Source organism: Myxocyprinus asiaticus, chromosome 2 (genome assembly GCF_019703515.2).
Source record: "Myxocyprinus asiaticus isolate MX2 ecotype Aquarium Trade chromosome 2, UBuf_Myxa_2, whole genome shotgun sequence".
Taxonomy (NCBI): domain Eukaryota; kingdom Metazoa; phylum Chordata; class Actinopteri; order Cypriniformes; family Catostomidae; genus Myxocyprinus; species Myxocyprinus asiaticus.
In genome coordinates this window covers 47,424,977-47,448,964 of record NC_059345.1, presented here as the reverse complement: position 1 = coordinate 47,448,964, position 23,988 = coordinate 47,424,977, and the positions used below count along the sequence as shown (strand labels likewise).

Below are 23,988 nucleotides of genomic sequence, written 5' to 3'. Positions count from 1 at the left end.
TCATTGTATGGAAAATTGAGCTGTGTCTTCAAAATTTCTCAAAGTTATGGTTTTGTAACAGCATGAGGGTGAGTAAATGACAGCAGAATTAAAATTTGTTTTAGGTAAACAAATCTTTAAGTGTGTGTCCGACTGTTTTTGCTCTAAATGCGTTATTCCAGTTAAGTCATTTTTATTTTTGTATAGTGCTTTTCACAATACACCTTTTCAAAGCAGCTTTACAGAAAATCATGCCTTAGACCAAATCAGGCTAGTACTTTGAAATTCAATTTTTATTGCTTTTTCTTCTGGACCAAGATGATTTGTGTTCAACTAATTTGTTATGTGTGCTTTGATCCCAGTTTCACAGTGACCCGGTGCTTGCAGTAAATGCGTGTTATGAGGGGGATGTGGTCATAGTATGCCCTGGCCTCTACAGCATTACCAGCTCCATTAGTATTGTCGACTCAATCGAGGTTGAAGGTAATCATATCACTCACACTATTAACTAGCAGTACTTTCTGATTTACACAGATTAAACAGGTTTATTATTTATATATATATAATTTATTTTTTTATATATATTTATTTTTTTCTGATAATTCATGTGAACAATTTTTCTCTTTGGCATGCAGAATGAGTTTCAGTTGATCAGCAAAATTGTATTTTCCTTTTTGTTTCTTTAAAAAAAAAAAAAAAAAAGTCATTAGAGATGGAAAGCATTGGTGAGGGAGTGGGATTGAGGCACAATGCAGGATGAATTTGAACCTGGGACACCCACATGAGCACTAAGGCTCAATGTATTTGGAGCAATCACTAGCTCCGATTTATTTGCTATTTTAAATGAATAGTTCCCCAAAAATGAAAATACTGTCATTAATTATTCATGCTAATTTATCTCAAACCTCATTTTCTTTTGTAGAATTAGGGCTGTCACGATTATGAAATTTGGCTGACAATTAATTGTCAAACAAATAATTGCAATTATGACGTTTAATTGTCTGTTTTAGTGCTATGACAATTACTTATCTCTCTTAGGGCTTTCACAATTAACTGTCATTTCTTAAGGTGCATGTGTGCTTCATACACTGTAAAAAGTCATTTTTACACATTTCATATTTTACATTATATAAATTGAATAATAAAATGGGAATATATGATTTCTTTAAAATCTTATGAATAACATGAAAAATAATGTTTTCAATATCAAAATATTTCTAAATACTTAAAACATGTCTCTTTTTGGTCATCTTTAGTTTGGGTCAATTTTACATTTAGGTTGTTTTTGAAATCTCCTAAAAGTGATGTATACATTTATTAAATGTATAGTTTTATTATATTTGTATTTATATAATATTAGTTTATACCATATTTTATTATGCAGTGGTAAAATTTCTGTCTTTATTTCTTCACTGTCACATGCTCTTTGATTAAACCCATGAGCCCTTATTTCTCATGAAGCAAAACCTTTGAGATTTCGTTTCACTGCACAGAAATAGAAGCGTGTGTCTCCTCTGTGTGTATGAACCCGCTATGACCAGGAATAATTGCCATTACACGATCGTTTAAAGTGAAGCCGGATCACTTTTTCGTTCACTATCAAAGTTTATATTTGTTTATATCTTTAACGGGAGTTTGGTGTGAGCCTCTGCTTGGCGCCCGCATCAGAGCGTTTGAGAAGCATTTCACACGCTTTTCCGGACAGGAGCAGATCTTGTTGACGTAGGCAGTGCGGCTCAGTGATGCTCTGAGTTCAACTGAATGACACACAAATGACATGGTATTCATGGCATTTATATATTCTCTTAGTTCCTTTATTTTGGGCATTAAGATGTGATTAGAATTGAAAGTGCACATAGCGGTTATCTCAAATAACAGTGATCAGACCATTATTTAATAATCACGACAGGCCTATGTAGAATACAAAAGGTGAATTTTTAAAAACTCTTCTCAGGGTTTATTTGCCAAAATGAAATTCTGTCTTTCAAGCTCGAAAAAGGACCCCCCCCCCAAAATAATCGATACAACTCCTGCACTATATTCTGAGGCTTCTGAAATGATACAATCACTTCTTGCAGTGAACAGAATGAAATTTAAGTCCTTATTCGCTCTCAAATCGAATCATTAATATAGCGCTGAAATCAAATTTGAGGCTATGTCGATAACATCAGACCAAATTGGTTCTCATCATGTCTCTAAACTGAAGTTGTGACCATAATGTCACGTGGTCGCATTTGTGTTCCACACAGAAAAAGCAAATCATATGGATTTAGAGCGACATTAGAGTAAAATATGACAGATTTTTACTTTTTGGGTGAACTATTCTTTAAATACTGTTTAGTGATGCTAGTAATGTCTACATTTACTTTGTGCTGCTGTTTAGCCAATTTTAGCTAGAGTGGTGTAGAGGCATTGACCTTTGTTATCTGACTGACTGGAAAATGATACTTTGTAACTTTCATCCTCTTATCTAAAATTCAGAGGAAGTCATCTTTAAAGTCCTATTCTTTTTCCTTTAATAGAGAATTGTGATGTATTCTTCATAACAGAAAGTCAGTTGTCTGGCACTGGGCCTTGTTTGTCAGAATGGCTCCCTGAGCGTGTTTAAAACGAACGCCGCAACCAGTGCGTGAGATAGGAAGCCTGCTGAGGTAATTGAGCTCGATGGTGCAATAACCACCTTCCAGTGATGGGGGACGGAAATTAATGCATGAGGAATGTGCAGGCAGGCAAGCAGACAGAGCGCAGGGTCAGGGTCGTGTCTCTGTATGCAAATGGACGACCTGCAAAGTTAGATAGTGATGAAGTCAAATGAAGAAAAGGAAGGAGGCCTGGAGGACACTTAAAATATGGAGGTTTTTGTGTGCTTTGCAGTCCCTCCTGCCATGTCAAGGAAGCCCTGAAACTGGAGATAACGACACAAACGGCTGCTGGCTTGACTACAAGAGAAGAGCAACTCAATTAGACCACTGCCAGATTACCATAAATGAACCCCTCTTCCCCTACTAAAGGTCTTTGATATTTAGCATTGCGCATGCCTCTTTCGCAGGCTACAACTTTATCATAAAGATTATTTGAAGGAGCTGTAAACAGTTCAATTTTTCTTAGTAAAGTGAGTCATTGAGACATTCAAGAATGTGTTTTGTAGAGGACGAAGCTTGTCTGTGATTCTCTGCATTTTTCCCCATTGAAAGCGTCCCTCTGCTGTCAATTACGATGAGATCTTCGAGCGACTCCACAGCTGTTACCTGCAGGTGTAGAAGTGGGAATAGCGGTGTAACCTTATTGGTCTATATTCAGCCCTTGGTATTTGAAAGGAGTATTTGAGAGCTGATCAGGGTGCTCAAGTTCATCTTGGCATTGTTAGAAGTCTCTGGGGGAAAAAAAACCTGCTTCAGGACCATCTGTCAAAGAGCAGTGTGTAATGAATCTGGGCTGTCAAACTCTGCGGCTCTTGTTGATGTGCCACCACTATCCGAAACTGAGATCTGAAACTGACCTTTCACTCATCAGTCTGCTGCCTGCTATAGATTCAACATGCTTGCTGATGGTCATTTAGTCACATTGTTACTTAGAAACCATATGTATAGATTGAGAGACTTTTTAATTTCCATAGAGAATAAGGCCCTTTATGGAGAGGTTTTGCTATAATGAGATGCTCTTTGCTGAATGTTAAGCCTATTAGTGGTAAATGACCGTGATTCATCAGGGTTAAGGGCCTGTCAATTTACCTTCAGTTTTTTATTTATTCAAGTACAGAATTTTGCAGAGTGCAATTTTAATGGTTTCTTTTATTGGCAAAACTATGGTTTATAACAAAGGAAATTTGAAAATCGCTAGTCTCTTTATTTCTTGTCGCTAGTGGCGTTCCTACTGCTGTTGCTCTTATGTTATTGGTTGGCTGCACAACTGGCCATAGCTTCAGAAAATCTAATCACAGATGAGCTAGATTGCCAGTAAAACAAATACAGTATATCATTCTTATTTGACAAGGAATCATTTGTTTTGCCTCTAATAATGAACATTCTGCAGGGGAGAGTGCTATAATATAAACTACAGCTGTGCTCAATGCATCCTATCATGAACAAGACGCATAATCTCTTAATGTATGCATTAAACTCACTAACAATTAGAGCCTGACCGATACCGATTTTAGAGAGGGAAAATTCACTGATTACCGATATGGTGGCCGATATAGTTAATTTGAGCTGGAATGAAAACAGACCTTTTCTATGTGGATTGTGCACCAATTTTGCACCGACATGACTATGCAAAAGTACTCGGAAGGCTGCTTTCTTAAACAAATAATTTTTATCAAAGAACATTTGACATTATTATTATACATTGTCAACAAATTCTAGAAATGAACAGAGAAAATAAAGAATAAATAAAAATACAATAAATAGCTAAGTAAACATCAGTACTGTTTAGTATCAGTCAAATGCTGACCATTTAAATAAAGAATAAATAGCTAAATAAACATCAGGGGCTGGTTGCACCAGCTATACGTACGTTACAACTTAGCCTAGTTGTGGCGTAAATGGGCACTAAGTCACAATTTACACTCTATTAAATATTTGAGCATTGCACCTTCACATTTATGTAGGACATAACCCTACGTATAAACTAAATATTTACGGAAGCCTCCGACCAGGAGTAACTGATGGAATAAAAAAAGCAGACTCCTTTAATGACATCAATGAGCTCATGTTTTGCATGACAAACATCAATCATTTCAACATATATGATGATGTTGGCATTTACACTCATTTACATTTACGAGAGAGGAAAAAAAAAACTTAAGTGGCTCTTCAGTATGAAACCGATCTAACGGTGCTGTTTTTAGGGTGGGTCGCCCGGTGTCAAGTTTCAACACATTCAATATATATATATATATTAGGATATTAAAATGAATAAATGTCTATTCTTCCAGCCTGTTGTATTAGTATTTATCACCCCTCATTTATTTTAGATACAGTTCCTATATATTATTATTTACACAGGGCAATTATACTATTTATTAAATCTACTTTTATTACGTATCCTATTTTAATGTCTGGAAAACCAGACTTTTAAATATTACATTTTGTAAATGCAACGACTGGAATTGTTCCATTGAAGGGGGTACCAAACTGTGAATCCTGAACGAAACAGTTTGGTGAAATACATGTTTACATGCTGACAAGCAATGAAAGTAGCTACGTGGTTAGCTAGTTAACTGTTAGCTCATTGCCAGGGAGAGTAAAAGATGGACTTTATTTACTTTTCTGCATTGTGTCTCACCAACTAGGCAACAGCGACGCGTGAAATAACACTCAACAGACACAATCCACCACCGCACCGTTGTCTGCTGAGCTGCAAAAAGATGCTCTGATGTTTACCTTTCAATCTGCTACATTACTGACTGCACTGACAAACTATAGCTGGCTAACAGCAAACAGACATGAGTGACATTGTTGTCAGGGACATTAAATTAGTTATAAAATGATGGGTAAATTTTTTTTTATTAACTTTCCAGTATGTATTTCACAAACTAGTTAGCAATTTAACGAGAAGAGATCTCCTCAAATCCGCACCGTTTAACTTCGCCATATGCAGAGCCACCGTCAGCTCTGTAAACAATGGAGACAGAGCGCGCTCTGCTGGACAAACTATGCTATGACACAAATTCTAAAGCATTGTTTTCTGCATTATGTTCTGAAAAAAAAAGTTTTAATATCGGCGCATATCGGTAAAATTTACGCCGATATGAGATATATATACACGATGAAAGGCTAATATCGGCCGACTAATATATCGGTCGGGCACTACTAACAATGTCGACAATTTCTGGTACATTATCCAGTTTGATAAGAAATCAGTTTGCTTGCTACTAAAAATTAGCATTCTGGACGGGAAAGTGTTATAAACTGCATCAATACTCAATGCATTATATCAACACAAAGATCACTCAGAATGCTGACATTTTTTGACACGGTTTTCCACGCATCACTGTTTTATTATATCCGTGTAAGTTGTTACAGAAACATGATATAGAACAGTGAAATCGATGACAACAACAACTCCTGTCTTTCCTGCATTCGTCTCGATTATCTCACAGATGATGTGAGTTTCACTGTCTTTTCTCCTTGGCTGCTGCTGCATGATATCGCTCTGTATTTTCATCAAGTTTAACTTTTTTCAACTTATCTCATCGCTTGACACGCCCACATCCTGTCGCCAAAGGTTGCTGTCACTCGTGTCGCCGGAAGTCGCCAGATCTCACTGAAAATGAATGGTCTCCTGGCGCTTGCAGCGACAAAATCGCTGACAGTTTGAACGGGATTTAGGTGTGCCTTTCACGCTGGCTGTAGTGTTTGACATAGCAATACATGATTTAAAAATTACATAATAAAATATAATGATCCAAAATCATACAGATAAATTGGAAAATTAATGATTTATTTATACAGGTGAAATTTGAGATGGTTATTTTTTTTTCACTAATTCACTGAGGTGATATTGTTGATAACTCAGAAGACTGCACACAGTTATCACATATAGGTAACTAATTATTAGACGAATAAATGTTGTTATTAATGACTTCAGTATTGTGTTCCAGTCATGTGAGGGCGCTATGCGCACATGTTATCTCGTCTCGGCGCTCAGAATGCTGCCCAGTTTGGATGGGAGAGTGTCTAGATCAGGGGTGTCAAACTCAGTTCCTGGAGGGCCACAGTCCAGTAGAGTTTAGCTCCAACCCTAATTAAACACACGTGAAGCAGCTCAACAAGGTCTTCAGGAGTGCTTGAAGATTACAAGGAGGCATTTTGGAGCAGGGCTTGAACTAAACCCTGCAGGGCTGTGGCCCTCCAGGAACTGAGTTTGACAACCCTGGTCTAGATGCTAAAAAATAATAAATAAATACAATAATGTATGCTTGTTTAAATGTTTTTAACAGTATTATTATAATTTTAATCATTATAAACATGACAAACAGAATGAAGATTCATTGTGTGTGTATATTATTCTTATAAAATTGTATATAAGTATTATTAATGTTGTTGTTGTTATGATAATTATTATCCTACATGTAAGATAAAAGTACATATGTCATGCTAGTTGTCCTCTCCAGCGCTCTCTCCGACACTGTGTATACGTCATTGTCCGAATTCACTCACTCATTTTGTTCCCTCCTTGCTGATATATAATGCACTCACAGACTTCCACTATGTAGGAAATAGTGAACGAGTTAACAAGTAAGAAATTTCGGACACAGCTCTTGACTTTGTAATATTGTTCTAACCATTTGAACAGCTAATCTGTGGCATCTGTTTAATGCAGGAATTGGTTAAACAAGTTAATTGATAAAACCACCTACTTTTTACATTTTCATTGTCTAAAATGATTGATTTATTGTATCATGACTAAATGTAATATTAACGTGTACTGTACACATACCTTGGCTTCTCTTAGTCTATGTTTTAAAAAAGCATCTTAAATGTCCAGCTCTGTGCATAGTGAGGTCACTTGCAAAACTAACTCCATGTTCCTTGTATGTGTAAGCATACTTGGCAATAAAGCTCATTCTGATTCTGATGCGGAGTTGATTGTTTTTATTTCACCTAGAGGTCGCTTTTATACTGTGGAACCAAGGAGTTCTAACTGTAGAACCCTCCAGCACTGGAAATGAAGGAATAACAATAATAATAAAATATCTGCAAATATCAGCTTTGATTTAAAATTTTTTTTTTTGCCAATAACCGATTCCAAAAAGCAACTATCTGTGTCAGTATATCAGATATATTGGTCAGCATCTACTACATATAGCCACATTTACACTGCAAAGACAGTGTTGTGTGGTGTTAAAATGATGGGCATTTGTCAATGCAAACGCAGCTCTGATTCATTTTTACATTTAAGCAGAACCAAAGCATAAAACCGAAGCTTTCCCGAACCTATAACACCATTCCTTTGCTGCCTTGCAAGCACTGGTATTTCCTTCAGGAAATGCAAATCTAGTTGAAATCAAGCTGTAGTGTTTTAAACCGTCAGGTCTTCGTCAAGCAAAACAGCATGAGTGTCAGTGATGCAAGTTGTTGGTCAACAAAACCACTTTCTCAAAGCATCTCTCTCTTTGTCTCCACTCAGGATATGGTCTGCCAGATGAGGTGGTGATCGAGAAGCGTAACAAGGGTGACGCCTTTGTGGAGTCGACGGGAGCAAACGTCAAACTCTCAAATCTGAAATTCATCCAGCGCGACGCCATTGAAGGCATCTTATGTGAGCTTCAAAAGAATCACCCTGTCCCTTTCCCTCTTCACCAGCAGTTTGTCCTCTAGTCTTCAGTTAGTAAATCTTGAGGGATTGCCACTCTTGAATGCTTAAACATTCATGTAATCTCCAGAGCAACACAGTATCAAAATAGTCATCTGATGTTGTCCTTTTCATTCTGTTGCTGATTCATTCAAGCATGTCTAGCCTTGAGAGATGTAACTCCATATTCCTGTTTGCAATTATGCTAAAGGTTTGATTCCTATGAGATTTTCTGAGCTGGTCAGAGTAATGGCCTTGTTTATTATTCCCTGCTTGCTTCCAACACAACACGTTTCCTGGTGTGTCTTTATATATAACTGAAAGCCTTTCTTTCTTCTTTGTCCCGTGCATTTCCTGTCACCATTCTGCCATGTCTTTCTATTCTTCACTTTTTGTCTGTCGTCAGGTGTTTGCCAGGGGAAGCTGGAAATGGAAAATTGTGTGATGCAGTGCGAGACCATAGGAGTGATTGTGAGATCGGCGGCCCAGCTTACCATGAACATGTGTGACCTGTATGGCTCAAAGGCAAGCTGCACTAGCATGTGGTTCCTGCCTCTCAACCTTTTATTAAAGGATTAGTTCACTCAAAAATAATAACTCTGTCATCATTAACTCACCCAAACATATTTGATTTTCTTTCTTATGTGGAATACAAAAGCAGAAGTTTAGCAGAATGTTGTAGCTGCTCTTTTCCATGCAATGAATGTGCAGTTCACAAAAGGACAATAAAAGCATCAAAAAAGTAGTCCATATTAGGCATGTCTTAAAATATCGATATATAAATTATTGATCTGCACTTTATTTTATCTATATATTTTTGAGTCATTGATATATTAACATTAGCTGATATTTAAATAAGAAGCGTAATTTGCGTGCTTTCCAACTCACTCAGTTGGCTTTGTTTCATGTAGTCTGGCGTAATAGCGTTGGGAGACCACAAGAGGGTGATATAACATTTACTGAGAAACGAACTTGGCACAGGTGTCACAACACAGGACGCATTGATGCAGAGCAGGTGACAGTTGTGGAAGTAGTTACCATACACACAGAAGTTACAAAGGTTTTTGAATTTAAAAAATGAACAAAGTGATGTTTATGAGTTTGCAGGTTAGTGTATGAAACTGGTGTAACTGCGTAATCTAAACGATTTGAAATTATTATGCAATTTCTCTCTGTACACTGGCAGCCAAAAGTTTGGAATAATGTACAGATTTTGCTCTTATGGACAGAAATTGGTACTTTTATTCACCAAAGTGGCATACAACTGATCACAATGTATAGTCAGGATATTAACAACGTGAAAAATTACTATTACAATTTTAAACAAATTTTCAGAACATCTTAAACTTCTTCAAAGAGTTCTCATCCAAAAATCCTCCAGTGCAGCAATGACAGCTTTGCAGATCCTTGGCATTCTAGCTGTCAGTTTGTCCAGATACTCAGGAGACATTTCACCCCACGCTTCCTGTAGTACTTTCCATAGATGTGGCTGTCTTGTCGGGCATTTCTCACGCACCTTACAGTCTAGCTGATCCCACAAAAGCTCAATGGGATTAAGATCCATAACACTTTTCCAAATATCTGTTGTCCAATGTCTGTTTCTTTGCCCACTCTTGTTTGTTTGTCTGTTTCAAAAGTGTCTTTTTCTTTGCAATTCTTCCCATAAGGCCTGCACCCCTTAGTCTCTCTTTACTGTTGTACATGAAACTGGTGTTGAGCGGGAGAATTCAATGAAGCTGTTCGCTGAGGACATGTGAGGCGTCTATTTCTCAAACTAGAGATTCTGATGTACTTATCCTCTTGTTTAGTTGTACATCTGGCCTTCCACATCTCTTTCTGTCCTTGTTAGAGCCAGTTGTCCTTTGTCTTTGAAGACTGTAGTGTACACCTTTGTATGAAATCTTCAGTTTTTTGGCAATTTCAAGCATTGTATAGCCTTCATTCCTCAAAACAATGATTGATTGAGTTTCCAGAGAAAGCTGTTTTTTTTTGCCATTTTTGACCTAATATTGACCTTAAGACATGCCAGTCTATTGCATACTGTGGCAACTCAAAAACAAACACAAAGACAATGTTAAGCTTCATTTAACAAACCAAATAGCTTTCAGCTGTGTTTGATACAATGGCAAGTGATTATCTAGTACCAAATTAGCAATTTAGCATGATTACTCAAGGATAAGGTGTTGGAGTGATGACTGCTGGAAATGGGGCCTGTCTAGATTTGATCAAAAATGACTTTTTCAAATAGTGATGGTGCTGTTTTTTAACATCAGTAATGTCCTGACTATAATTTGTGATCAGTTGAATGACACTTTGGTGAATTAAAGTACACATTTCTTTCTGAAACAGCTAAATCTGTACATTATTCCAAACTTTTGGCTGCCAGTGTAGCTTTGAATATGTTTCATTCAACTGTCAAACCACAAAAAGACATATTTGTAACTCAAAATGCATAGTGTAGGCTATATTAAAGATATATCATCCAGTGATGGCTAGAGCAAAATAAACTTTATGCTTTGATGATTTGGATTGAATTGAAAACTATGCAAGTTGAATTCCATGGCACTGCAGAATTTTGAGCAGCCTCCGGAGACGGCGAGCAGTGCCGCTACTGTAAATCTCATTCACATTGGTGAAATATTGAAATATGACTCATCAAAAAGGTTTGTCATCAATGATGCAAAACGTCATTGGTTCTCGTATCTTGTAAATGGTTGCAATGCAACAAATTTGAAATGGTACTTTCTTGTATTCAAATCATAACGTTTAGATGTGAAAGCTTCAGAAAACTGGGAATATAGCACGCAATTCGTATAGACTATTGTTTTGGTACTTTTTATGGTGCTGTTTGCCATTAACATGACAGCCTCTGGTCACTATTTACTTTCATTGAATGCAAAAGAGCACTAAACATCTTGACTAACATCACATTTTGTTGTAAACAGAAGGGAAATCATAACTGTGTGGAATGACAGGTGGGTAAGTAAATGATGACAATTTTTCATTTTTGGGTGAAATATCCCTTTAATTTATTCCTGAAGAATTCATAAAAAAAAAAAAAAAAAAAAAAAAAACATTATCAGTTTAATTCATTGCTTGCTCATTTATTGCTAGCCTTTACAGTAGTGATTCTAGTATGTGCAGAATGTGATACAGATGTGAAATGTCTTAACTGTGTGTCTCAGCAGAAGTTCTAGCCAGCAGCGTTCTTTTGATTGAATTACCGCCAGCCATTCACTAAAGAGCCACTTCTTCATTGACCAATGTCATTATCGTTTTGATGGTCACTGTGTGCTTTCTTCAGGGGGCTGGTGTGGAGATCTACCCCGGTAGTGTATGCAGTCTGGTGGGCAACGGCATCCATCACTGCAAGGATGGGATCCTGATTAAGGTGAGGAAGATGGATGAGCTTCGGCTTTTCTAAATGCTCATAGATTAGCCTGCCTTGCTCCGGTTACTGCTAATGTTGCCCAGGCAACAGCAAGTATTTTACCAGACCCAACACGGCCACACTGTAGAGCTGCTTGACTATCCTATAATTTATTTGGTGGATTAATGCAGGGTTTTAAAAGACCTCCAGGGAAATTTTCCTCTTTAGTTTGTTAGTGGAATGGGACTTCACTGGCAACCATGGGGCATCTTTGACGTTTATAACTCTAAGCCTTGTCACCAGAGGTCAGTACACCCACGTAGCTCAGAAGAAATCATAGAAAAGCCAATGAACTCTGCAGTTGTAGACACAAATCTTTTTGAAAGCTCTGTTTTAAATCTGGGCCATTAGCTTCACTTGAGAAAATGTTTCTTGGGTAGAAGCATTATGGCAGTGGTTCTCAGCTGGTTTTGCCAAAAATTGGGTCCTGACGGGATGGGCATTTTAAAAAAAGTAATCGATTACTCAAATTAAAATGCAAGTTAAAAATAACAAGTATGACACGTCTTTCATGTTTATTCACAAATGTTATCAAGAACGGTTTTAAAATAATGTAACTTCAACAAACTATGCTTTTCTTTTTGGGAAAAAAATGCATTGAACATTATGCATTTAATAAAAATGAAAAATTAAAATTAATAAAGTAAAACATTTGCACTCACTCAGAACTTGGAAACATATAAATCAATGCTGACATATTAGGTTAATGCACATATATAAACTTAGTGTACACAAAGTCCATTATTATTTCACATGTTCTTAATCAGAAAAACAAGTGGTGAAATTTGGCATTTTATCAAATTCACTCTGCCCTTGTTCAGAGATTTAGCTAACACACATATACAGACACTTCTCGTACCGCTTCGCAGTTTCTTTCCACCATAAAAGCAGATCCTCGTTCTTTGGTTTGCATGACAGTAACCGCATATCAGAGTCAAATTCAATAAGAATCAAAATATTACAAGTATTGCTAGTGATACTCTAGGCTTTGCTTTCAAAAGCACAGACACCATCATATTATCTTCTCTCATCCAACACCTCGATTACGACACATCCACAGCACCCCCAGTGGACTCGATTGTAACTGCAAGATTTGGTGAGAGATTCATAGGGAAAGTACAGTATTCAGCGCTGTTCATGATAGGCAAATGTGCAAAGAAAAATCAATTTGCGATATTCCAGTAGTGTGTTTAATAGTCAACTAGCTGGTGCAGAACGAGTACTCGATTAGTCGATTACTTGGGCATATCCCAAGTGGTGACCCAATACAGTACCAAAATTGTTTATTTCACAAAACCGAATCGATGGTTTCATTCAGTCAATAATTCTCACACTGTGGTAGGCAAAACATTTTTTTTATTTTATTTTTTTTATGCTCCATTTAATTTAACTTTTAAAGCTATTGTTCACCCAAAAATGAAACGTGCTTTTACGTTGTTCCAAACTTGTATGACTTTCTTTTGTGGAACACAAAAGGAGATGTTAAGCAGAATGACCGCCTTTCACCATTCCTTTTTCATTACATGGAAAAAAGATGCAATAAAAGTGAAAGGTAACTGAGACTAACATACTGTCTAATATCCTCTTTTGTGTTCCATGGAAAAAAAGAAAGTCATACGGTTTGGAACAACGTGAGGGTGAGTTAATGATGTCCAAATTTTAATTTTTGGGTGAACATTCTCTTAGTTATGATGTAGTCTGTGTTGTATGTTCTTTTACCTTGTGTTGTTTTGTTCATGGCATTTGAGGAGGAGGGCATGAGACACAACCAGTCCATGTTCTGTCTTATTTGGCTTGCCTTTACCAAGAATATATGGTTAGTTAGTAGGGGTGTAACAGTTCAAATTTCTCACGGTTCGGTTTATATCACAGTTTTAGGGTCACGATTTTGGTACGGTTCGTTATTTGTCATGTTCTGAAAAAGAATCCAAATTAAAAAAGAATCCAAAGTAAGAATACTCTATTTGGTAACAAACACTTCAGCAGGTTTGCCCTTTAATAAAAAACATTGTTTTACAGTAACCATAGTTTAACTGTGGTATTTGAAGTAAAAACATAGTAACCACAAAATCATGGTTACTGTCATGTTTACAATATATAGTATAATCATGGTTACTAAATGGGAACTACATGATTACTGTTGTAAAACCATGATTTCTGCAAAGAAAGCAATGTTGACAGCAGTCATGGTTACTACAGTATTACTATAGTAAAACCATGGTTAATTTTCGTTAGGGTCTTTAACTTAAAATCCTTTTCTCTAATTAATAAATCAACATTTTAGCTTAATACCTGCATTATTATGCTATACATGCATCGACATAAAATGCATTTCAAACTACTGTACATATACTAAATATTCGGAAGCTGTACATCACTATAGAAGGAACTTTGTTATTCAAATGGATACGAGGGATGTTGTGACGCGGCTCGAGTGTTTTAATCATACGTGGAAATCACACATCTTCAGTAGAGTAGGGAAACACATTGCTGACACTGAACACCCCAATCGCTTTAGTAAGTGTTTTATGCCTGTCCGAATCAGCACTGAGTGCTTGCCAGTTTTGGCTCATCTTTCCCTGATGATTTCATTGTTAATGATCATATGATGATGTATTACCAGTATACAGCACTCGTGTCGAGCGACGTCTGCAAACAATGCCTGTTTTGTAAATGTTTTTTCACCATCGCTGTTGTAACTGACAGCAAAACTAAAATGTTTCGAGACGGAAAACCTGGAAAATGCAGGGGGCTTCTCTATTAGCGGCTTGTTTTCTCCACTTACCATTTTGAACTACACACAACGCTTGCAGAACAGTGATGCAATCAAGTTGACCCCACTGATATATATGTATACTGTATATAACTGGATTGCTCATGACGTCATATCAGTGAAGCCACTGCGCTGCCATATTGCTATGCCCAAACATTCCAATGTCCCTATTGACTTAATAGGAAATCATCTTATGTCAGCGAGTAAACATTAGCCATTCAATCACTGATTTTATATCTGAAATCTGCATGTACATCCCTACAATGCAAACGTCCTCCACATGTAATTTATTTAAAAACCGGAATTTTTCCTGTTTCTTGAAAGCCTGAGCGAGTTATTTATATCTGTATTAAACAGTATCCACTTCTAACTAACTTAATCAGCGAACAGATCAGCTGAATGTAAACAAGTTCACTGTTGTTTAGTTGCTTAGTTACTTTACTTACTTTACTTATTTCACTTACTTTATTATTTGCATTTAACATTGTAATTTACCCGCTGTCAGAACAAACCTGTGGCCCATTTTTGTGTTGCAACTCACCAGTTGAGATTCAATGTATTATGGGATGCTTCTCAAATCGGTGTTCTGAGGCCAGTGTGCTCACACACTCGTTCTTGGTCTTTTTATTGAATTGGATTATACTTGAATACTGGGTTATTATCTCCCCTCAAACTAAATTAGATTTTAAGTGCTGCAAACACACACTCAAATACACACACAGGTAGAGGCATCCCAAAAGGATTTTTTCCTAATAACCTCTAGTGAAATAATTGGATTTTATCTACCTTCCCAAAGCTTTGCTTGTTTGTGTTCATGTGGCTAGCCTCCCCAGCCTCAGTCTTTTATTTTTCATGATGTTGCAAAAGCCAAAAAGTGATGTGGGTGTTTGTGTGTACATATTTATTGTGTAGGCTTGCTGCGTGTTTACCTTCCCCTGCTTCCCCTTTGGCAGGATTTTGCAGACGAGCTGGACGTCATGCCTAAAATCACCATGGTGAATAATGTGATCCACAACAATCAGTGCTACGGCGTTATCTTGGTCAAGCCAGGTGACACTACTGTGGAGGATCTGCCTGCAGAGCCCAATGCTGCAGGTGCCCATCTCTTCTTCTGTCTGCTCATGTCACCTCAGTTCACACAGCAGAAGTGCATATGCTCAAATTAACAACATTAACCATTTAATTAAGGGCAGTTGTTTGGAAGTACCTGTCCATGGAGGACCTGTACTTGTATGTTTACACTTGGTATTAAGATGTGTCTCGGGTGATCCAATCACATGTGGTCAGACAAGACACACCACTGTTTACACCTTGTCGCTTAAATGCATCTCTTTTGACCACTTGTGTTTGGATTTCGAGGGGAGGGTCTCTGATTTTGTGATGACAAATATCAATCACAATGTCAGTGCGTTACTGCATGTTAAAGTCAGAAAAGACAAGAAGAGCATGAACAAAACCGGAATGCTGTTTCTTCCAGATGCAGTTGAGTCCATTGTTTTAGTGAAGTAGCGTTGTTAGTTGGGCTTCTCTTGAGATGTGTGTGTGCTTCGCATCTGTGTCACTGCATGTTGATATCAGACACACTGAAGAAGATGCGTAAAGTTCTCGTGCTTATGCATCTGCTTTTTCACATTTTCTGATCTGGTGGATATTTTCTTTTACCCAAAAATGAAAATTCTACTATTATTTACTCGTACCCATGTCATTACAAATTAGTATGCTGCTTTTTCCCCCATGGAATACTAAAGGGGAATTTTACTTTTTATACACAACAGTTGACAGTATCCACATCTGTCATGCTTAAAAAAAACACACAAAAAAACATGCACAATAAAAATAGTTCATATGACTTGTGTGTAAAATTCCAAGTCTTCTGAAGCCATATGATAGCTTTGTGTGATCTGGTTCTTAAATCAGACTGATCCGGTTCTCCAGTCACTGACTTGATGTTCTGGTCTCAGTGGTTCTACATTTACATTTATTAATTTGGCAGACACCTTTGCCCAAAACAAATTACAAATGAAGTTATCAAGTTAACAGCTCATGGAAGGGCAAGATTATTAGCGAATAGCAATTTAGATTTTGGTCACACAAAAAAATAACAGCATACAGGTTTGGGGTGACATGAGTGTAAGTAATGACAATTTTTTTTTTTAGTGAACATTTCCTTTTAATTCTTATGTTTTGAAATCCAGTAATTCTTGTAATTTCTTAGAAAACACACTATTTTGTCCTCAACCGTTTTGCTGTTCATACTGGCATCATGGTCCACCGTGTTAGAGTTCTGAATATGTTTATTGTCTGCTTTATTTTTATTGTGTGAGGAATCCTGTAACCTTGCTGTTCTTTCCTTTTACACATCATCTTTGCAAAAAATTAAATGGGCCACAACTGCACTCCCCATTGCTGTAAATGGTTACATGCATGCCTGCATACACTACACGCCTATATAACTGATAAAGGAGTCTGCAGCACTCGGTCTGCCTATGCGAGAATGCTCTACTTTCTCCAGCGGTAATATGTGTGAAAATATGTTCGCCTGCATACATTTTGGGTTAAAAATGCCCCCCTGGGGGTGTTGGAAGACCTGTCCGTAATGACTGCCATCCCTACGCTACCTCTCTTCAACAGGAATGGTGCTTTTTTTCTTTTTTTTTTTTTTTTTTTTTTTTTTTTTTCTCTACCAGCCAGTTTCATCTTGGTGAAGAGGAAAGAATGGAAATGTGCTTGACATTCAATGAAGGGCGGCTGTGAAGGGATGGTGCTTAATTTCTGAATTATACTCCGCAGAAGGCATCTTGGCTTTAAATAAAATTACACTCCATTTCTCCCACTGCTTCCTTTATGTTCCCACCTCTCACCGCCTGCTTTTGTCTAATGAACGCATTTATGTAGTCCTTCTCTCTGCTGGATTGAACTCCCACCTTTTTACATGAAAAAAGTGTTGAGGAGTGAAATTTTTATGGTTTTAATCAACATAGGTTTGTGTTTTTCTTTCAGAGTTTGTAAGGAACAGGTAGAGCCAGTTTTCCTCTGAGGTTTAAAAATATAATGAAGTAATGCATTTATTATTATGCAGGTGAGATGGGTTCCGATAACAGATGCTCGGAACAGTTGCTTGATTATATGTGCTTGCTCTTATTGCTGGCCTGTTTCTTTTTATTTGGCCTGTTGATTTGATTTCTGAAGTGGTAGTTCACCACCCCCCAGAAAATGCAGGGTGTGGTATTTTTCTTGTGTCTATCAAAACTGCAGTTGTCTCAGTAGTGAGTAGGGCTGGGCGATATATTGAATATTCACAATATAATTGCGATTAATTTTGCTGATGATATAAAGCAATATCGTGAATATTGCAATTATTTTGATGTGCTTTTTATTTGGCCATTAAGTTTTATAAAGACTGCATCAGTAGACTAATCTCACGATCCTTCAGGGCTGCACAATTAATCAAAATAACATCAAAATGGCGATATGGTAATATATGACTATTAAACTGCAAATAGCTGCGATTTAAAGACTGATAAACATGGTCTGTGTACACTTTAGAATAAACATGGGACACACACTTCTGTGCATGGCTCGTGTTTTTAGTGCTTTTAGAGCAATCCACATGCATTGTGAAAGAAAAGAATTGCATGTTCAAGCATTCGCACAATTCAAACATTAGTAACCGCATACATTTATACAATGTAGATTTACCAAAATCTACAAAGGCAGCACAATAAAACAGAAAAGGAGATTACAGCATTTTAACAGATGCATAACATTGAAAGTGCAGTGTATTTGCCAGTTTACAGTGTCAAAATATAAGCCCAAGGTGAGGTAAATAGGACAGAAATGTTACTTTTATATGAATATATGAAGGTAAATAATGCTTTTTATTAAGCTGCTGTGTTTATAACGTGCAGTGCAGTGACAGTGCAATGCTGCACTTACGTGTTGACTTTTTCTGACAGATTGCTTATGTTCCTCATTTGTAAGTCGCTTTGGATAAAAATGCTTGACAAATTAGTAAATGTAAATGTAACTAAGTGCATATCAATGAAAATGATAAGATCTTGTTCTCCCTTGTTCATTTAGTGAAAAATTGTGGGGAAACATGCCTTTGATAGTTTTATTTATTTGAAATCTTTAATATACTTGGCTACAATGGCTGTTTGGATGAAATGACGGTTCTTCTGATTAAAAAAACAAAAAAAAAAAAAGAGCCATTTCAGAACAAAAACATAATTATCACGATATAATTTTTGAACCAATATTGCCCAGCCCTAGCAGTAAGTGAATAAAAATACCTTTTATACGATACACTCGCAGTATAACAGCTGACAGTTTCCTCTTTCTCATGCAGTGTAGGAATTAACTCAAGTCTTTTAGTCTAGAATTACAGTGAAGTTGTTCTTTGTGTCATTAATGTCTTTGTTTGCCAAGTGCAGAAGCCTTCAATTTAGGGATGAACTGTAGATGTGTTTCAGACACCATCCTTTATTGTACCCTGTCATTTGCAGGCTGACAATATCCATTCAGATTTCTCACCACTGGAGGGTTGAATGAGACTGTGTTGTGTCGAGGCATCGGTCTGCATTTGTCTGCTCACCAAAAAGAAATAAAGCGATCCACAACTGGGGTTGATTGCTATTCAGTGTTAATGTTGTTCCAATTTGTCTTGCTCTATTTATGATTTATAATTAAATAGTTCACCCAAAAATGAAAATTCTGTCATTGTTTACTCACCCTCCTGTTGTTCCAAATCCCATATGACTTTATTTCTTGTGGAATGCAAACGTTCCATGCAATTGCAATGGATGGGGACTGAAGCTTTTGAGATCAAAAAAGGATGCAAAGGGCCATTCAAGTATCAAAAGTGTTCCATACTGCTTGTGCGCTATATTCCAAATGTTCTAAAGCCATATGCTTTGTGTGAAAGTCTTGACTTCAGTGCTAATCTCGTCATCGAAATCACTGAAGAAAACATTCGTTTTGGAAGTGTTTTAGATTTAGTCAACGATAACGAATACGAGACAAAAAAGACACATCATGATGATAATTAAGCTATTTTATTAAAGCATACTGTTGATGAAAATATGACTAGAAAAAAATAGTACTGCAAGATATACACAGAAGAAACATCTGTTTATCCACCTTTTTCCTGACTTCTCCATGGGTGGCACCATTGCGGCGAGAGACTACCTCTCGGATGCTCCACACTTCCGCTTAGTTGTTGTTATCAGCTAGACTAACGTTCCTGGTGATGGCGAGCAGCTATGGGTCTGGGTAATTATGCGCTGTTAAAGGGTGTTATAACAACTATAGGTGGCTTAAAAACTGTAAAATGAATGTCACAACAATAAGCCCCCACAAAAGCTGCCAATGCTGAAACATTTAGAGTCAAACCAGATGCAATAAGCAGAGATTGCATTAAACTAATTCTCTGTCACTTGCATTAAAAAAAACAAACATTGACAGATAATTCCAAATTATGTCCATCATTTTTGAAGATAACAAAGATGAAAAACATTGAAACCAAGCTCCTTGTTTGTTTTATTAATCATCTTTACGAGGCTCATATCTCATGTCACGCTGTGACTGTATGTGAATGAGGTTGAGAGTTGTTGTTGGCAGAGTGCGTGAGAAGGCGGCACTTGTTAATGCAGAAATAATGCCATAAATCTTACGATTTTTAAATGGAACCTATTATGACCATACACCCTCTTTTCACAGACATGTCCTCTTTCGAACCTTAATAAAACATCCGGTTGTATTTCTAGATTCCCTAAGTGTCCCGGATTTGGCTGTTTTCATATTGAACTGCTCAACAAGACACGCAATGAAATCTAGCGCGTCATATTCGTGGATTCTCTCTCTCTCTCTCTCTGTGTGTGCTATATGTCTGTCTCTCTCACACACACACATACAGGGCACGTGCAGAGAGTGCTAGAGTACAGTAACTTTACCATGTAAATGTGTGTGTGTGATTGTGTTCTCATCTATTTGGGATTTCCGTCAAACATTTAGTGAGAAAGTGATTTACGTTAAGTAAACACAGACTTTTCTGCTGTTTTTGACTGTTGTTAGTGATATTATAGTGCTTGGTAATGGGAATAAGTTGCGAAGCGGAAGCCTGTAGCATCCGCATTGGAAGAACGCGCTAAGCATAATAGGCAATTTCGCTGCCTGTGAAAAAGGTGGATAGAAGATGATATTAAATATAGATTAATCTAAACCAATAATCCAGTATGCTGAGGATTTCACAACACCAGCAAAAAGAACCACTTTAAAACAGGTTAATTACCTCACTCAAACACATCCTATTCATACATGAGCTTAATCACTGTATCCACAACATATATGTAATATTACAACTTACATCTGCACAAATGGTGAAGCTAATGAAGAGGTGTACTTGAACTAAGTTAAGCGCTATTCATAAAATGCCTAATTTTACGTAACGTGTTCTGAATATGCTGTAACGTTTCCGTAAAAAAACACGCTAAACGCAATGCAATATCCTAAACTGACTAAACATGGAAAATTAATAACATAGCATGAAGAATTTGGAATAAAGTAGAACAACTTCTAAAGAGTATCTAATTCTTCATTATTCATTATATGCTATTATTTTCTGATCTTAGGTTTTAACAATGAGGACAGTTGAGTATTTTGTATGTAGCCTATCTGTTACATGTTTGATAGGCTACATATTTAAATTAAGAAAATGTTTATACATTTATTTTGAATATTTGATTTAAAATGTGTTCTGTTACAGTTTGACAAGTTTTTGTCATTTTGCACATTATCATCAACTAAAAGATATTATTTAGTTCGCTAAAATTCTATGCCATTTTTGTCTGAAAAACTGACAAATTAATATGACATGAAATATTGACTTATTTTAAAAGACATTTTCATGAAAGACAGACTGTGACTAAAACAAAAAACTGTGTAAACATTAACTGCTTGACATCCGTTTGTTGCATTCATAAGAGGAGTAGAGATGTCCGAATCATTCTTGTGAGTCAAATCTCAATTCATCAGAAATCCAGTTAGAAAACCTCTCTGAATGATTCATTGATGAATCAGACCGATTCAGTTCTTGAATTCATCTCATCAAATCTGATCGCAGTGGTCGTCAGCTCGCTGGAGGTAAAGAGAGTTAATAACAACTTAAATTTTGGTCTGTTTCTCACACAACGCTATCGTATGGCTTCAGAAACCTTGGACTATATCACGAGTCATATAAACCACCTTTTAATATAATTTAATTACAATTTTTCTTTTGAAACCTTTTGAAATTTAAAAGCTTCAGTTCTCATTCATAGTAATTGCATGGAAAAAAGTAACCTGAACAGTCCCAAGAATATCACCTTTTTTGTTCCACGGAAGATAAGAAAGTCACATGAAAAGAACAACCTGAATGTAAGTTAATGATGACCGAATTTCACTTTTGGGAAAATAATTCCTTTTTAGGTTTTAGATAAAAAATAAAAATGCTGCTTACAAATATTTTCTCAAGCCTTTTGTGTCTAATCTGTTTTGTCAGATGACCCAGAGAGGGAGGAAAAAGATGAGGAGTCTGAAGACACAGGGGAAAAAACAGAGTCAAATATGGATGATGATGATGTACCAATCATTGTGGTGGAGGAAGAGTGCCCAGCTATCAGACATAGCCACTCTGACACTCTAGACTTCACTGAAGGTAATGATGCCATCAAGCAAGAGTTGGTTGCCACATCGGCCAAGAAACATAGACTTCAGAAGAGCCGGGTGAAGGCACTAGGTGCCATGCAGGCTGATGAGAATCTACTCTCACAGGAAATGTTCATTTCCATTCATGGAAATCAATTCAAGCACAACGGCAAGGGCAGCTTTGGTACCTTCCTGTATTAAAGCATTCTCTATGGCAAGCATGCACGGACACACTTAACTGTTCAAATCTATTTATTTTTTATTTCTTCAATTTTGCTCCAAGTTTACTTTGTGAGCTTTCTATTAAATACAGTTTGTGAGTGAAATGCGCTATGAATTAAAAGCATGCTAAAAATGTATAGATTTTTGAACTTTGTTACCTTTTTAACCAAAGTGGCATTTTTGTGATTTTTTATTTTTTTATTTTTTATTATTATTTTTAACACAAGTACTTGTACATATTTACACAAATGTGTTTTTTTTTTTTTTTTTTTTTTTTTATTCATTTGTTTATAGTATCACATGTTTTTGGAAATATGACGCGGTGATTACTGGGAGTCATATTCAAAGATTATACAGAATAATGTCTTTTTTTTTTTTTGGAGTTCTCAGAGTTCATGTTAACTAGTCCTTACTTGGTAGTCACATTACACTATAGTTTAATGTTCACTTGTTTAAAAGCAAATGCAGTGTTTTGTCTTAATTGTCTCATATTATCATGAAGAAATAAAGTAGTATATCAGCCCAATTGGCAAAAATCATCCCTAACTTTTTATATATATATATATATATATATATATATATATATATATATATATATATATATATTTGGTTACTTAAAAAAAAAAAAAAAAAATGAATTTGGGAAAAGAGTAAGTCCGGATTCACAAATAGTGAATGTGATGTGAGCAGTGCGTTTTCGTTTCGGCGGCCATATTAACAGATTACAGCCATCACATTGCCAGTGGGAGCCGCGAGGTGTAGCGTCCCAGACATGGCAGTGAGCAGAGTTTCGGCGTTGAGCCTATTTTTGCCGCACTGCTCACGCTGAACTCAGCAGCTCTGGGTGTAAATAATCAGGAGATTATAGAAAAGACACAGAAGTAAATAAAAAAAAATATTTAAACCAAACCTACAATACACTACAATTTATAGGTCTGCATACAAACAAACACAAAATAACTAAAAGGAAATAGTAAATAAACTGCGTGACTTTTGCTCTTTTTAGGTATATGTAGGGATTTAGTATTTACGACATTAACCAATCACGACCAAGTATGCATACTTGGGTGCTTTAACACTTTGCAGGGACAATAAAACAAGTATTTCCATCCATGTATTTTTATGCACATTTTGGGATATCGCATAGAAGCTGCTGGATGGAAACACCAAGATGCGAATAAAATCTCCAAAATGCAATAAACAATGTATAAGCTCGCTTGATTTTTTTTTTATTCAGTGATGGAAACGCATTTATCAAATAAACTATTGAATTTATTAGGAATACAAGATTTGCATAAAAAAAAAAGTCATGTGACTGAATAATTCATAACTGAACAAACCAGTGTAACATTCATTGCATCTGAAATGTTGCTCTGGTCATCCTGAAATAACGGTAACCTAAAAATACAAAGCCTGCAAAGAGTTTGCAGAGCAAAAATGCAAACTTGAACTGTGCTGAGAGCAGGTTTATTGACACTTTTGATAAATATATAATAGATCCACACGGCGAAGACATAGGAGGAATGCACAAACATAGTGCTCCCAGAATTGTGCGACGTGTCGCTCCCAGACATGAGACAAAGTTCTTCTAGATGGTTTTGTCTGT

The 23,988-nt window shown here is 36.5% G+C and overlaps 1 protein-coding gene across 1 annotated transcript in view; it reads left to right on the top strand.

Moving 5' to 3' along the window:
• The window catches only part of shcbp1 (SHC SH2-domain binding protein 1), a 32,876-nt gene extending 9,914 nt beyond the window's left edge, over positions 1–22,962 (top strand). Inside the window, exons 8-13 of the mRNA XM_051644843.1 lie at positions 342–462; positions 8,110–8,241; positions 8,681–8,799; positions 11,579–11,665; positions 15,431–15,572; positions 22,015–22,962. Of these exons, the coding sequence (XP_051500803.1) occupies positions 342–462; positions 8,110–8,241; positions 8,681–8,799; positions 11,579–11,665; positions 15,431–15,572; positions 22,015–22,361 (948 nt within the window). The 3' untranslated portion in view covers positions 22,362–22,962. The remainder of the gene's footprint in view (positions 1–341; positions 463–8,109; positions 8,242–8,680; positions 8,800–11,578; positions 11,666–15,430; positions 15,573–22,014) is intronic.
• Positions 22,963–23,988: the final 1,026 nt, after the last annotated feature.